Source organism: Heterodontus francisci, chromosome 30 (assembly GCF_036365525.1).
Source record: "Heterodontus francisci isolate sHetFra1 chromosome 30, sHetFra1.hap1, whole genome shotgun sequence".
Lineage (NCBI taxonomy): Eukaryota > Metazoa > Chordata > Chondrichthyes > Heterodontiformes > Heterodontidae > Heterodontus > Heterodontus francisci.
The window spans coordinates 34180783-34198342 of NC_090400.1; the positions used below are offsets into that span (position 1 = coordinate 34180783).

The 17560-nt window shown below is 41.8% G+C and overlaps 1 protein-coding gene across 5 annotated transcripts in view; it reads right to left on the bottom strand.

Annotated features, from left to right (window-relative positions):
• Positions 1–17560, bottom strand: part of LOC137346500 (rab effector Noc2-like) — a 252244-nt gene that overhangs the window by 151659 nt on the left and 83025 nt on the right. For all 5 annotated transcript variants that reach the window (XM_068009967.1, XM_068009963.1, XM_068009962.1 and 2 more), the window contains 2 exons: positions 12573–12658; positions 7029–7172 (listed from right to left, as the gene is read on the bottom strand). In XM_068009967.1, coding sequence (XP_067866068.1) covers positions 7029–7172; positions 12573–12649 — 221 coding nt within the window. In that variant the 5' untranslated portion in view covers positions 12650–12658. The remainder of the gene's footprint in view (positions 1–7028; positions 7173–12572; positions 12659–17560) is intronic.

The following is a 17560-nucleotide window of genomic DNA, read 5'->3' on the forward strand; positions in this document are numbered from 1 at the left end:
TGTAGCAGATCTTCCACCATCCCCCATGTAAAGGGGACATATCGCAAATGCTCTTGGACTATCCTGGAAATTCTGCCTTTATACCCTTAAATGGCCTCAGTGGAATTCTGGTTAGCTGAGAGCTAGTGTAAACCCATTTGAAAAGGTCCAGAAGGAGGATGATAATTGCATCAAGAAGGGATTGATTACCTTTCTTGTCCTGGAAAATGGCTCCTTTTCAAACCCAGACTTTTTTGCTTCATGTTTCTCAGCCCACAATGGGGAGTGGCAGATGCACCATGCTACCTTAGGAGGAGAAGATTGCAGAAAGCATTGCTGAAGTGCACCTGTATGCACCAGTAGCCAGCCCCAACCACACCAATGTTACATTCCCTGTAATTTGGAATGGGGACTCCATTTTCAGCCCTCAGTAGACTTTAGGCTCAATCTACCACACTTCAACTGGCAAAGGAAGCCAATCAGAATTTCAAGGCCTTGGACTCTTAACTGTATGTGAGCAGTAGTAAGAACATTCACCAAACTATAACCAAACAATTAATGCAAGACCAGCTGTTTATTGAAAAGTAGTTATCCGGCATTCATCCATCACTAAATGTCAAGGAAAGAATTGTACTCCTCACGTTACAAGGTCCCAACCTATTGCAAATCTGATGTTCAAATCAACAGAACACCGTTGAAAATTTTTCCTATTATTAATAAAGAACTTGGAACTTGCCTGAATGTAAATCAGAATGCATTAAATAAAAAGATAACATGGAAGCCATATCTCTTTAGGTAAGCAGAAATGCAGTATCACATAATTTGAACATAACTTCTTTGGCTAAGCTTTTAGTCATCTCCTTATATGGCTCAGTGTCAAATTTTGTTAGATATTGCTCCTGTGACGTGCCTTTGGATATTTTACTAGAATAAAGGTGCTATATAAATATAAGTTGTTGTTTAATACCTACATCTTTTAGTTCACTAACATCAACCTTGCTAATTGAGACAGGAATCAAGAATTGTATTGTTGTTATTATGGAAGCCAATTATAAAAGCATATCGGATATCAGTTCTGCCTAATGCCCTATGCCATAATATTAAGCCAGATTATAGAGTTGGGATTTAGCAAAATCATAAATGTGCACAAGTTACTAATGTTCCATAATTTTTTTTAAAAACGAAAGCTAAATATTGGTCCAATACAAATTATTGCATTAAACCATAAAATTGGTATTTATAGCAGAAACTAGTCCAATTCAATTCAAGGTCTCTTTATATTTCATTAAAATTGGGTCATACTTTTTTTTTTATGAACAAAAAGCAAAACACTGCAGATGCTATAAATCTCAAGTAAAAACTGAAAATGCTGGAAATATTCATCAGACAGCATCTATGGAAAGAATTAACATTTTAAATATGGATCCACGGTCAAAAAGACAGACCACACCACCCGGTATTGATCTAGCTACATCCTGCCCAGTCGATCCTGCAAAGTCCTCTTCATTAACATTAGGGAATGAGAGTTAAAATTGGGAGAACTGTCTCACAGACTAGTCAAGCAACAGACTGACATAGGTATAACTTTGAGTATGACTTTCAGCCAATGTCCCAGGCTCCTCCATCACCAACTCTGGGTATGTCCTATCCCGTCTGCGATGGCAGCACAGTGGTATAGTCAGGAGGGAGTTGCCCTGGGAGTCCTCAACATTGACTCCAGACCCCATGAGGTCTAATGGCATCATGTCAGACATTAACAAGGAAACTTCCTGCTGATAACCACATACCATCCTCCCTAAACTGATGAATCAGTACTCCTCCATGTTAAACACCACTTGGAAGAAGCACTGAGGGTAGCGAGAGCACCAAAGGTACTCTGGGTGGGAGACATCAATGTTCATCACCAAGAGTGGCTCGGTAGCACCATTACTGACCGAGTCCTGAACGAAATAGGTGCTGGATTGGACCTGTGGCAGGTGGTGAGAGAACCAACACGAAGGACAAACCTACCTGACCTAGTCTTCACCACAGATGCATCAATCCATGAGAATATTGGTAGGAGTGACCACGGCACAGTCCTTGTGGAGACAAAGTTCTGTCTTCACACTGAGGATACCCTACATCATGTTGTGTTGCACTACCATGCTAAATGGAATAGATTCAGTAGAGATCTAGCAGCTCAAAACTAGGGATCCATGAGGTGTTGTGGCCAATCAGCAGCAACAGAATTTTATTTCACCACAATCTGTAACCTCATGGCCCAGCATATCCCTCACTCGATAATTACTATCAAGCCAGGTGACCAATCCTGATTCAATCAGGAGTGTAGAACAACATGTCAGGAGCAGCACCAAGCATACCTAAAAATGGGATGCCAGCCTGGTGAAGCTACAATACAGGACTACATGCATGCTGAACAGCGGAAGCAGCACGCTATAGACAGAGCTAAGCAATCCCACAACCAACAGATTAGATCAAAGATCTGCAGTCCTGCCACATCCAATCGTGAATGGTGGTGGACAATTAAGGAGGAGGAGCAGGGCTGAAGCATTTGCAACCATTTTCGGTGGGAAGTGCCAAGTGGATGACCCCTTTGACCTCCTCCTGAGGCCCCCATCATCATAGATGCCAGATTTTAGCCAATTAGATTCACTTCACGCAATCAAGGAACAGCTGAGCGCATTTTTTACTGCAAAGGCTATGGGCCCTGACAACATCCTGGCTGCGGCACTGAAGACCTGTGTTCCAGAACTAACCACACCCCTATCCAAGAAGTTCCAGTACAGGTACAACAGTGGCATCTACCCTACCCTACCCTACAAAGAAAAATTGCCCAGCTATGCTTTGTCCACAGAAAGCAGGACAAATTCAGCCAATTACCACCCCAGCAGTTTACTGTAAATCATCAGCAAAGTGATGAATGGTGTCGTTGTCAGCGCTATCAAGCAACACTTACTCACCAACAACCTGCCCACCAATGCTCAGTTTGGGTACCGCCAGGACCACTCGGCTCCAGACCTCATTACAGCCTTGGTCCAAACATGGACAAAAGAGCTGAATTCCAAAGGTGAGGCGAGAATAGCTGCACTTGACATCAAAGTAGCATTTAACCAAGTGTGGCCTCAAGGAGCCGGAGCGAAACTGAATTCAATGGAAATTGGCAGGGGGCTGTCGGGGTGGGAAGGTGGGGGGAGCTTTCCACTGGTTGGAATCATATCTAACATAAAGGAAGATGGTTGTGGTTGCTGGAGGACAAACAGCTCAGTCCCAGGACATCGTTGGTGGGCAGGGTCCTAGGCCCAAACATCTCCTGCTGCTTCAATGACCCACAAGGTCAGAAGTGAGGATGTTCAAAGATGATTGCATAGGCTTCAGTTCCATTTGCAACTCCTTAGATAATGAAGCAGTCTGTGCCCACATGTAGCAAGACCTCAGTGTTCAGGCTTGGACTGATAAGTGGTAAGTAACATATGAGTCATAGAAGTACCAGGTAATGGCCATCTTCAACAAGAGAGACTAACCACCTCCTCTTGACTTTCAACGGCATTACCATCACTGAATCCCCCATCAAAATCCTGTGGGGTCGCCATTGACTAGAAACTTAACTGGATAAACCACATTAATATTTAAATTATATCAAGTACAAAAAGAAATGCTGGAAATACCCAGCAGGTTTGGCAGCATTAACTTTCAGGTCGGGGCATTTCATCAGAACTGACTAACTGAAATGTTAACTCTGTTTCTCTCCCCACAGATGCTGACAGACCCCAGTATTTTCAGCATTTTCTGTTTTTATTTCAGACTGCCAGCATCTGCAGCATTTTGCTATTGTTTTTAATCATCTAGTGTTGGTGCTGCACCACCTTCTCCAGTAGGTGGCATCATGGATAGGATGCATTTCTGAGCTTAAACCCTGTCATTTGCTTCAAGTAGTTACAAAATCACTTATAATACTTTTAACTTCAAAGATAATGTCCAGAAACTAACAAAACGGGTGATAAATTTATGCCCCATGGAAGAATTATGAATTTTGTAGTGCATTTAAATGAACCCGATCAGTAATCCTTATTTAGCTAAAAGTTTATCAAGCTCCTGCCATTTAGCCCGTTTTTTCTCCCCCTCTTCATTTTGTTCAGTGCAGTAAAAGGGCATTCTTTGACTGGGTGCCTGTTCACATGGTCACAAGTACCACATGAAATTGATGCCGGCAGTTCATCATGATCTAGGTATGTAGTCAAGTCAGTCACGCTAATCATTGGCTGCGCACCTGTTTAGGGGATGTGGAGCAGGGGGGCAGAAAGTTTGACTTGACTGACACTACTTTAAGACAGCCAGCACCGCTTCAAGAAGAGGTGAACTCTGACTGCAGGGAATGCTTGCAAGGAAAGACATAGCTGCAAGAACTCCAAAGAGGGCACCCAGGTTCTCTGAGGGAACACTGGAGGCCCTGTTTCAAGCAACAAGACAGGAAGAGCAAGATTATATTTCCCCAGCAGTGGTGGGGGGGGGCAGTCAGTTCAGAAAGCCATCCAAACACCACCACTGCCACCAGTGTGAAGAGGTCACTGAGGAGGTTAATGCCAGCAGCTTGGTGTTAAATGGATCCAAGCCAAGTAGTGAAGAATGAATCTAGACACAGATCCCTTGCTTGATAGTTGGTTTATTCACAGAATGCAGCATTTCATATCTCTGCCTCCTGCAAATGCACACCTTGACTTGAATTTTACACCCCCCGAACGAGCAGGCTGGTGGCGGTGGGGGGGTGGGGCGGGGGGAAAGCGGGTGTAAAATTGAGTGGGAGGTGGGGAGGGCCATTCCCGACCCCCTCCCGCCCGCATTGCAAATTTATATGCGGCAGAGGTGAGAAACGGCCCGCCCACCTCAGACCAATCAGGGCCCTTAAATAGCCAATTAACTGGCACTTAAGGGTCTCCGCCTACCACCGTAGGTATTTTACCCTGGGCTGGCAGGCGGCTTAGGCCTCAAAAACCCCACCTGGTGAAACCAGGCAGCCTTCTTGCGGGCTGGTGGGGGTGCTCCTCCTGATCAGGCACCCTGTATCTCACAGAGGGCCATCCCCAAAGCCCCAACTACCCCCAACGCATAACACTCCCCCCGCCCCTTCACCAGTCCCCCTTGCCTCGCTGGGGCCTGACCAATTGTCCCTGGCGAGGCCCTAAAACCTTACCTTTTTTTCCAGAACCGTCCTTCCTGTTGGTTCTGATGGCTCGGTGTAGTCCCAGCAGTGACCACTGCTCCCAGTGATTGGCCAGCAGCTCCAGTAGGCAGGACTTCCTGCTTCAAAGAGGCAGGAAGTCCCGCCCAAGACCAATTGAAGGCCTGGGGAGTGAAAAATCCCAGTCTGGCTCCCCAGGCTCAGTAGAGGTAGGCTCACCACCGACCTTTCGGCCTCCCGCCCAACAAAAAATTCCGGCCCTTGTGTTCCAGCAGGCTCTGTTTATATCCCCTCTCAGTCCTTAATTAAACAATGCCCTTCACCTGTTTATCTTAACAACATAATTAACCTACCAGGACATGCCTGCAATACCGAAAGAAGTTCAATGACCACACCGGGAGGGAAGAGGGAATGCAGGCAAATATTTTCAATAGAAGGTGGGAAGAAGAGATGATGAATTCTCACTTTTGCTCATCAGGGACTGTCTTCATATTGGCCATAAAGTTATTCTAAAGCAACTACAGATCCATCTGCAGTCTTGCCCCTTCCAGTGACATTACATAAAATTACATAGTATTTACAGCACAGAAACAGGGCAGTCAGCCCAACTAGTCTGGGCTGATATCTATGCTCCACACGAGCCTCCTCCCAGCCTACTTCATCTAACCCCATCAGCATAGCCTTCTATTGCTTTCTCCTTTGCCTCAACTACTCCATGGTACTGAATTTATAACCATTCTTTAGGTGAAAAAATTTCTCCTGATTTCTTTATTGGATTTATTTAGTTTTGGGTACCCTCACAATTGGAAACATCATCTCTGTGTCCGTCACATCAAACCGCTTTACAATTTTGAAGACCTCACCCCCTCCCTGGCCTGTTCAATGCTTCCTGACAGTTATAACCTCTCTAAAATAAAAGTAAAATTCTGCAGATGCTGGAAATCTAAAATAAAAACAAAGCACTGGAAATACTCAGCAGGCCTAGTAGCATCTGTGGGGAGGGAAACAGAGTTAACGTTTCAGGTCAGGTCTGATGAAAGGTCAGAGCCCTGAAATGTTAACTCTCTTTCTCTCTCCACAGATGCTGCCAGACCTGCTGAGCATTTCCAGCAGTTATAACCTCTCAGTTCTGGTACCATCCTTGTAAATATTTTCATACCTTCTTTAGCGCCTCTATTTCCTTTTTTGTAATATGGAGACCAGAATTGTGTGGTCCAACCAAGGTTCTATGCAACTTTAATATAATTTCTCAGCTTTTGATTTCTGTCTAGTAACGAACCCAGTGCTTTGTTTGCATTTTATGGCCTTTTTTAACCTCCATTGCTGCTTTTAATTATTTGTGAATCTGTACCACATTTAGACTTTTATTTTCCAAGGATTATGTGGCTTCCTTATTCCTCCCACCAAAATGCACCACCTCATACCTACCTATATTGAAATTAATTTGCCATTTACATGCCCATTCTGCAAGTTTATTAACATCTTGTAAATCGTCAGTCTTCCTCAATATTAACAATTTCCCCCAATTTGATATCAATCTAAATGTCAATTTAAATGATGAATAATTCTGGAGATTCAGTGTCTAGCACTACCTTGGGGCTGAAAATAGCACAGAACCCTTCTACACCCTCCTTTAAATATGGTAATGAAACTCCTGCTTGATTTCAGCACAAGTGTCTGTCCTATTGTTTGTTTAGATAGTTGCCCTCCTTTTTTGGGTGCCATACAAGAAACATAGTGTGAGGTGTATCATATAAAGTGTCCTACCACATCATAGTGGTTCTACCACAACACAGAGTTACAGGGCAAGGTAACCGGATTATTTAAACAATAATGACAAACTATATTCTGTCAAGAAAAGATTTTTCCATACCCGATCCGCTTCTGTTCAACCAGATCCAGTTTCTCTGCTCTTTTGATGACATCTAGGATAACTGCAACTTCGTTCTTAGTTAACACCTGATTTTGCCGCTGTTTGTCCGTCTCATTAGTGTGTACAGACCAGCCAGTTTTGAGTCTATTGCAAAAAAAAATCACAGTTTGTTTTTATTTTTCCCAACAGACACGCACACAAATATTTCAATTAGGAAAGCAGAGAAACCCAAGCCTTCACAAACATAGCCAGATCATGTAATTGGTATATCCAGCTGAGGGTGTCTTGCTGTTGCAAGAAAACTCCTGCTATGCTCAGAGGACTTTGCCAAGTCTAACAGATGCAATCCTCCAGGAGGACAAGTGTGAACAGTAATCATAACTGAGACTGAAGCTCTAATGGGGGAGAAGAGAGAGTTCAAGACTAGCTGTAGCTGAAAAGTCAAACTAATGGCTACAATTTTTAACACAGCTGTTATATATGCGCAATGAAATCATATTTCAGTCAGCACCACTCTTTAAAATTTGGTTTAACCTCTCCTTTTCTGATATTCCTTATGAATTTCTTTGAAAACATTAAGTATTCTGAAAGCATTACTTACCCCTCCAAGGAAACTATTTCAATTTCTTACATTTCCAAAAATGGTGACTTGTACCTAATTTTAGGGAGACACTGATGAGGTTTGGTAGGGGTGTGGGAGGGAGCTTTGTCAGTGGCTGACTATTAAGAGAGGGGCTCTGACGTTTGAGTGTGGTGTGATGGGAATGTGGGGGTGGTGAGAAGGGGTTCCTAGGGCGTGAGTAGTTGCAGCTTACAGAAACATTGTGGAAGGGGATGGCTAGGAACAAGGGGATGTGGTTGTGAAGTGCCATTGAGAAAACTGACAGAACTGCATTCAAAGCTACGGCCAGGAACTGGTTATGAAGCTGTAAAATACTTAATGCTCTTTTATTATCATAGTAAAAAATGTGGTCAGTGCTATAAAAAAAAATTAAAACTAGTTTCCAGGTTAGGGTCAGGAACATAGTTATAGGTGCTTTCTTGAGGTTAGATCAGCAGTGTGTGCAAAGGCGTGAGTATTCAATGCAGGAGCTATGGAAAGCAGTAAAAGAGCACGAGGAGTAGGGAAAAGTAATTGATGCTCAGGGCAGCTGGGAACAAGAGCAAGGAGAGGCCATGGTTGCAAGTCTTCATCAATTCTACTCCTCGCTATACAAATTTAGAAGAGCATCCCCAGACATGCATAATCCAACTGTATTACAATTGCCAGATCTATTTTGATGACTGATCAGATTCACTGGGTAGCCCTATTAAGTAGGGGCATTACCGACATATAAGAAAAATGTGCTACCTTCAAAACTATCCTAATGGAAGAGGAGTCAATAAAGTTAAAAGGAGGACACTTAGTAAAACAAACTCAAGTTAGCTAATGGATCATGTGCAAGAACAAATCAGACTCAAGCAAAAATATGGTTCCAGCTTAAAGAAAACAGTTCTCAGGAGAACAGGGCTAGGTATCAATCTCAGCTAAGGCAAAAAAAACTTCCTACCAAAGCAGCTAAATGGACAATGGAGAAGATGATCATTAATAGCTGTGGTAACAATAGCAAAGTCTTTTTCAGCTCCTTTGGGAGTCAGAGGGCTATTGAAGGATTCCTTTGGGTAAATTCAGGTAGGCACCCCAGGATATGGCAGAGGTTTTAAATGGCTACCTTGGATCAGTCTCTATTATAAAGACAATGTTAAGTTACCAGTAATATATCATTGATGACAAAGTAGGAAATGTTGAAGTGAATGTGGTTTTAGTCCTGGGTTAAAATTAAAGGTTTCAAAATGGATTGGGCTGCCAGTGCTGACAGCATACAACTAGCAGTGCTCAAAGAAATGGGAACTAGGCTACCTAAACTACTTATTCATATATTTGACAGCTCACTAAGGGTCTGAGATTGTTTCCAAGGACTGGAGAGAGAACCATATGGCGGCAATATTTTAAAATGGCAGAAGGTCAGAACCAGGGAATTACATGCCCATTATAGCTTGACTTCAGCTCTCAGGAGGTTGCCAGAAGGGATCACGAGATACACCCTGTATGACACCTTGGTTCCCACCCAGCCCTAACCCTTGCATCTCTCTCCATCTCCCCTCATGCCCTCTCCAAGTTCATCTTGTCCATGAGACCAACCTCCTGCTCCCTTGACCTTATTCCCACCAAATTGCTGGCCCTCAGATGTTACCGGATATCGTTAATGGTTCCCTTTCCTCAGGTACTATTCCCCTGCCCTTCAAATCTTCTGTCATCACCCGTCTCCTTAAAAAAAAAAATCCTTTTCTCCTGTGTCCTTGCAAACTACCATCCCATCTCCAACCTCCTTTTCCTCTCCTAGGTCCTTGAACTTGTCACCTCCCCAAAAAAAATGAAACACCACCAAGTCACAAGTGACTTCCTTCTCAGCCTGTCTGCAGCCTTTCACACGGTTGGCCACACCATCCTCCTTCAACTCAACTCTCCTCTGTCACTCAGCCGGAAGAGACTGTTCTCCCTTGACTGCATTCGTATATACCCAGTCATTACCAGAAAAACACCTGCAATGGTTTCTGTTCCCACAACCTAACTGTTATCATTAGAGTCCTGCACTATCCTTGGCCCCATCTTACTTCTCATCTATCTGCTGCCCCTCAGCAACATCATCTGAAAACATGTCAGATTCCACATGTATGCCCAATACCCAGTTCTACCTCACCACTACCTCTCTCAACCCCTCTGCTGCTTCTGTTTTGTTTGTCCAACATCTTGCATGGATGAGCAGAAATTCCTTCCAATCAAATATTGGGCAGACCAAAGCCATTGTCTTCAATCCCCAGCACAAACTCTGTTCCCTAGTCACTGACTTGATGCCTCTCCCTGTCACAGTTTGAGGCTGAACCAGGCTGTTTGCAAACTTGGCACCCTGAGGTGAGCTGCCAACCCCATATCCCATTCATCAAGACTGCCTACTTCCACCTCCGTAACTTGGTCCATTTCCAACCGTGCTTCAGCTCATCTGCTGCAGAAACCCTTGTTCTTTGTTACCTCTAGACTCAATTATTCTAATGCTCTCCTTGTTGGCCTCCCACTTTGCAAACTCCGTAACCTTGAGCTCATCCAAAACTCTGCTGTCAGCATCCAAATGCGCATCAAGTCCCGCTCACACATCATCCTGTGTTTGCTGACTTATGGCGGCTCCTGCTCGAGTAACGACTTGAAATAAAAAATTTTGTCCGTGTTTTCAAATCCCTCCAAGGCCGTGTCCCTACCTATCTCTAACATCCTCCAGATCTGCAGACCCTCCAAGATCTCTTCACTCCAGCAGTTCTGGCCTCTTATGCATCCCAGATTTTCATCGTACCACATTGGCGGCCATGCCTTCAGCTGCCTAACTCCTAAGCTCTGGAATTTCCTTCCTAAATTTCTTCGTGTCTCCAAGTCTCTCTCCTCCTTTCATAAAGTCCTTAAAATCAATCTCTTCAACCAAACCTTCAGCCACCTGTCCTTAATATTTCCTTCAAATTTTGTTTGATAACACTCCTGTGAAGCAATGTTTAACTATGTTAAAGGCACTTGTTACGACCAAGGCTTGAGCACAGTCTTTCTCTTGTTCCACTTCTCCACAGGTCACAACATATATTTAAATGTTTTAACCAGTTTCGGATAAGGCCAATTATGTACTTTAGTTTAGAGATACAGCACTGAAACAGGCCCTTCGGCCCACCGAGTCTGTGCCGACCATCAACCACCCATTTATACTAATCCTACACTAATTCCATATTCCTACCACATCCCCATCTGTCCCTATATTCCCTACCACCTACCTATACTAGGGGCAATTTATAATGGCCAATTTACCTATCAACCTGCAAGTCTTTGGCACTCTTTGTTTCAGAATAAAATCCACCAAACTGCTTTCTTTAATAAAGAACAAAATTATTAAATTATAAAACAAGACTTATTCAATAAAGATGCAAAGCTTATTAACACACAGGCTGAAATATGAAAGTTCCCTTCTGAAGTATCCCAACACACATGCGCACACATACACCAGTTAAAGCAAAAATAAAGAAGTTTTCTCTGCAGAGATTCACCTTACAATAAAAGACAAAAAAAAACTTTGGCCAAATATTTAATTCTTGAAGAAAAAAGAGGATAAGATATGGAACGATCTCAGCTGTCCCTTTAATGTGGCATCCAGATACATGTAGATGGCTGTCATGGGGATTTTTTTGGAGTTCTCTTCAGGCGACATTGAGGCTTCGTCTGGCAGGCTTTTCTGGAGAAATGCGGCATCAGGGGTTTCCGCTACCACAGTGGATTCTCAGGGTTTCTCAAAGAGGTGGAAAAAGGATAAGCTGGTGGCTTCTCTCTCAGCAGGTTTACCCCCAACTGACTCAAAACAATATACAAAAATGAAACCAACTCTTGACCACCACAAATCTCGACATGTCACTTCTCTGTAAACAACTCCCCTAATCACCAAGTCTCCTGCTGTTTGCCTAGCTTAAGACAGGTGACTTCCAGTAAGGGTTTGGTTTTAAACAATGTCCCAAGTCCTTCCAGTGACCTTTTTTTAAATAAACAAGAGTCCAGCATCTATGGAATCTCTGTAGTCTTTCAAATGAGTCAATTTCCACACTTTTTAAACAAGAATCCTCAAAAAATATTTAAAAATGGAAGCACTTTCATAACACACTATATAAATGCAGGTTGTTGCCACTCTTGTTAGCAACAGAGGTGAAGTTTTTAAAAGACTTTCAACATGGCTTCTGGTAAAAGTGGCCATGTCGCACCAATTTGGTTGGATTTTTTGACAACATTACTGGGATGGTGATATATCTTGATTTTCAATGTGCCACACGATAGACAATTTAGTTCATGAGTTCGCATATTCACAGTACACATGTTAAATAACAGAGGATTTCCATCAAAGTTCAGTGTTGAGAAGTGAACCACATAGTTGGATCTATTGCCATGAACATTTGAGGATTCCAGTCACAGTCAGGGATGTAGCTTTTTATATATCCAAGTTATGGTGGTGGGAGCAGCAGCAGCAAGAAGGGAGAATGAAAGAAGTCTGCCTTCAGGTTTGAGGTAGAAGGGAAATGGACAGCAGGGAATGACCACCTTAGGGCTCAGGCAGCCAGCAACAGGGGATTGGAGACAGGCAGCAGGGAGATTCATCATGCAACAGCCCCAATTTCTATAGGTTTTAAGAAGGTGTTGCATTACTAAAGCACCAACAAACAAGTGTAATGGATCTTCAATTGCAACATTTGACACTTTCAAGTGAAAGAGACTTTCACATCCATTTCCTTGCACATTACGCAATAAAAGTTTTTTAAATCAAGCAGACATCCCAGACAATATAACATTCACAGTCATATAAAAAAAAGAGAAAATCTTGAGAGTACGTTTCCTTACCAAAATATCTGGACACAAACAAATAGCACACAATAATACTTTGGAACGGTTTAAAGTATAAAATGGGGACTGAAATTTGCACAATTACTCACTTGGCTCGAAGGGCAAGTTGCCTGTCATTAGGACACACCCACTGGTCTGTTCCACTTCCAAATATAGTGTCAGCCATGACTTCTGCCTGCGGAGAATTATTGAGGAAAATGTCATTGTGAATATTTTGATAGTGCAATCAAACAATGCAATCAAACAGTACTTAAATACTGTTTATTTCATATTCACATTTGTACCAAAATACTACAGTTCATCAGGTATGGATCAACATGAATCCAAACTGAAATAGTATGGCAACAGAGGTTTCGCAAAATTAGACACTAGGGTAAAACCAAATGTGCTCTTTGAAAGGATTGCTAATTCTTGAACATCCGACATTGGAGTTCAAATTTACCAGTTTAATCATGGAATATAGTTAACAGGCTGGTTATCCAAAAATAACTAGAAAGAAATATTTCTCTAGAAAGCCTTTATATCATGTCCACTAATTTCATTATGACCCCTGTTTAGCCTGAAGACGCAAGGGATATTTGGCGCTTCTGACGGGGAGCCTCTCCTACTGGGAGTGTACATTAAAAATTCAGGCACACAGCATGTACCTGAATTTCTAATATATATTCCCAGCAGATGAACTAGTAGTGCAAGGTCTTCAGAAAGCTCTTCAATATACAAGTGGAAAATGCCTACTCAGTTCAATCCCTTTATTCTGAACTTCTCTTCTAATTCTATGGAGCATCAAGCTTCACTGAAGGGCTTGGTGGTCATGAATCTGGCTGTTAGCAGAAACAATGCAAAATAAAGATTTTAATCAAAAAAACTCAAGACAGAAACTGGCTGAAAAAGATACTGAAAGCTGTCTTAATGGATCCAAAAGTTTATACAAAATGTTGTGGAGACTAAAATGTTCCAGATTCAATCCCTGGTCTGTACTAAGCCATCTGATATCTGCAAGAAAAGCAGCAAGTCTCAGTGCCCTGAGGCAGGAGAAGAAATCAGCCCTCTTGGAAATGCACTTGTGTAGATATCCAGTGAGCACAGGATTGGGTCAGCTCTAAAGCAGGTGGACAGGCTGCTGATATCCATTGTCAAAGCTAATACATGAACAACAAATATTTGGACAAGAAACTGGATAGCGACTGGTGATCGTAGCCTGGTCAGTGTCTTCACAAAAAGGGGAGAAGGGGAGGAGAAACCATAGCCAAAAGTACGAAAAATAAGAATCTATAATTATTTTTTAAAAATTATGTCTATGTATTTAAGACTGCAAGACACTTGAGGGCGCTCTGATACTTATAAGCCACGGAACATTCATTCATATTGTTTATCACTTAAAACCCTCAAGAGCATTGCTACCAGTTATAAACTTGCCAAACTCAATTACCAATACACAGCCAATAGATTTAACAATTAAAGATGCATTTAAAATCAGGGTGGTTACTATAAAAGCCAATTTGCAACAGCACAGACTACTAATGGGCATTACATACATGGCTCTGGCAAAAGCCTAGGGATTGTATTACAGGCTCAGGAGCGCACTCTTATCGTACCTTAATGGATTATGCCACAGAATAATGTTTGATCATTTTGAAGTAAAATCAACAGCTGCTCAAAAAATATCATACAAAATCTTGAAGACCAATCACAATACGAGCTGGCATACATGATACCACTGTTGACCTTTTCCATTCTGTGAAAATATTAGTTCAGGTCACCATAGAAACAAAATCACACAAGGTTGTTGCTAACCTTGAAATATTCAAGCTACATGGTTGAGCAAACAAAGCACTAAAAAGCAAATACAAAAATTAAAGGAATATGCCAGTAAAAGGCATTATACCATCCTCGTGGAGGATTCCAAAACTAAAACGTTCTATAAATTCACAACATACCGTGTTGAAAGTTGGATAATGCATTGTTTTATCAGCAACATGCTATCAAGAACACAGGAACATAGGAACAGGTGTTAGCCATTTATCACCTTGAACCTGTTCTGTCATTCAATTAAATCATGGCTGATCTGTGACCTAACTCCATATACCCACCTTTTCTCCATATTCCTGAACATCTTAGGTAATTTTGTTAAGGAGAAGCTGAACTGCTTTAAGCCTAATTGCGGTTAAGAAAACAAGCAAAAGGTCAGAATGCAATAGCTATTAAGCTGCAGATCAGAATCCTGCCTTTCTTTTTCTGTGTGATTAGTCAGGTCATTCAGAGTCAGAGACATTACACATCATGTATTAAATCACTAGTCTTTCCATTGTTTTTAAGCATGACAGAAATTTGAGTGTCCCAGAGAACTGCAAAGGACAGGAAATGTGTACATTTCAAACCATTTTTATATTAGCGAATCTCCTGCAGATATTGTTACAGTGAACTGGAGAATAGGGTGACTTCTAACATTAGGAGAGTTACGGTAGGTAACATCCTGATCACTCTGAATTTAAGAGTTTTCAAATATATTGCTGATTACGTTTTGTTCTTACTAGTAGACTTCAGCATAAAGGGCTAAGTATTTAAAGAAATATTCAGGATAACACATTTGTTAGCCTATAAAGTACAGTATGAACAGCTGCTGGAAAAATATATATTAGAATCATTAAAATCATATCCTACATTGATTTATGTCCTAAGGTCTCTGGTCACACAGTATCCTGGGTTTTATTAAGAGGGGCATAATGTACAACAGTAAGGAAGTTATGTTGAACTTGTATAAGACACCAGTTCGGCCTCAGCTGGAGTATTACTTCCAGTTCTGGGCACTGCACTTTAGGAAAGACACGAGGGCATTGGAGAGAGTACAGAAAAGATTCACGAGAATGATTCCAAGGATGAGCAACTTCAGTTATGAAGACAGACAGGCGAAGTTAGGACTATTATCCTTGAAGAGAAGGCGGAGAGGTGATTTGATAGAGGTATTCAAAATCATGAGGGGTCTGGACAAAGTAGATAGAGTGAAACTGTTCCCACTCCTGAAAGGATCAAGAACATGAGGGCACAGATTTAAAGTATTTGGTAAGAGAAGCAAAAGTGACATGAGGGAAAACTTTTTCATGTCGAGTGGTTAAGGTCTAGAATGCACTGCCTGAGAGTGGGGTGGAGGCAGGTTCAATTGCAGCATTCATAGGGGAATTGGACTGTTTTGTGTAAAGGAAGAATGTGCAGGATTACGGGGAGAAGGCGGGGGAATGGAACTGAGTGAATTGCTCTTTCGGAGAGCCGGTGCAGACACGATGGGCCAAATGGCCTCCTTCTGCACTGTAACAATTCTGTGATTCTGTCATTGTGTTCTGCAGCCATAATCCTTATTTTGACAATCAGGGCAAAAAAAAACTACACCAAGAGACCCAACTGCTCTAACTCTTATCATTTGAGTAACTGGAAGTACAAGAAACATTTAACCAGATGAAATGTCAGCTCAAACAGTAATAATGAATCATTGCTCTTGAAATTTATGGATGTGGAATACAGGTATCCAAAATCAGTCAACACAGGCAGGAAGGATAATTATTTAAGTTTGTACTAGCGGATCGCAACATTGGTACCAGACGTTAGAGAATAAAGCTGCTTTATAACAATAGAAGTGCTACGTCGGGGTTATCGGTTAGCTTAGTTGGGTAGACGGCTAGAGTGCGATTTAGAAAAACAGCAACAGCGCAGGTCCAATTCCTGTACCGGTTGTGGTTGTTCATAGAGACCTCGGCTTGCCCCATGCTTGAGGAGTGGCAACCCTCAAGCTATACATCACCAACTGTGTGTGCCTCTCTCTCTCTCTCCCTCTCTCATAGGGAGAGATGCCTATGGTTCTTTGCGACTATGGCTAGAACAACAAGTGTTATGTCATTTAACAAAGTATACTGTTTTGGTCATTGATTTACTGTGACTAAATAAAATTCAATTTTTAAATCCCAAAGTATTGAGAGATTTTTACTGGTATCCTGAGGATTGGTTTCTCAGACTCTGTTTTAATAAAATATTTTGTATCTAGTACACACTTCCTGCAGCACAGCAATTCTTCAGTAACACCTTTTATTTCAACATTTATAAATGATAGTGGCCATGTAAATATTCATAACTAGAAATACTGTCAGACAGAGAGTTTGGAATCTTTGGAATTCACTACCCGAGGGCTGTGAATACTCAGTTGTCAAGTATATTCAAGGTGGAGGTTGACAAATTTTTGGACACCAAGAGAATTATGGGATATGGCGACAGGGCAGGAAAGTAGAGCCGATGTAGATCAGCCATGATCTTAGTGAATAGTGCAACAGACTGAGGCGCCATATGGTCTATACCTGCTCCTACATCTTATGTTCTTAGGAAATTCCCACTACAAAATGTTTGGCTATGTAATCACTTGACTGTTGGGATGCAGTTTCAGGCTGCAGCCATTAGGTAGCATTGTGTCACAAGTCTCCCAACTGTTTCCTCAATTCTATCCACAATTTTACTTTCTCACCTGAATTTTTGGTATTTTTTTTTAATCCTTTCCCAATCAAGCAACATTAACTTATTACATTTTAAAACTATTTTCCTCCCTCCTGATTTTGATTTCCTCCATTCCTTTGCTAGTCCAACCCTCATTTCTTCCTGCACCCATTCACACACCATTCCAATATACCCACCCGAATCTCAGCTATCCAGTCCTTGCTGCCACTTCAACCCTGCCAGGACTGCTACCTTGGGCATTAATTCACCCAGTATCCTGAGCATTTTTTTCAGTGATGTGTTAATTTGTTATTTTTGTATCACATAGCTTTTCTACATAATTTAATGTTACACCTGCTGAGCATGAAGCTTACATACTTAATTTGTCTTATTCCCTTAGTTGTGTGTTGATATAGGCCCAATTTCTATTGCTCAATTCTGGTTCCAGGATAACATATAGTTTATTCCAACAAACTATTTTTGGTTTGCCCAACTCTGTTAGAGCAGCCACCTTTTGCTTAAAACTGGGTGGGGGCAAAGACACTCAAGCGCGCGCGAATTTTATTAATACAGGAATCAAAATCATGCTCATACTGCCCTATTT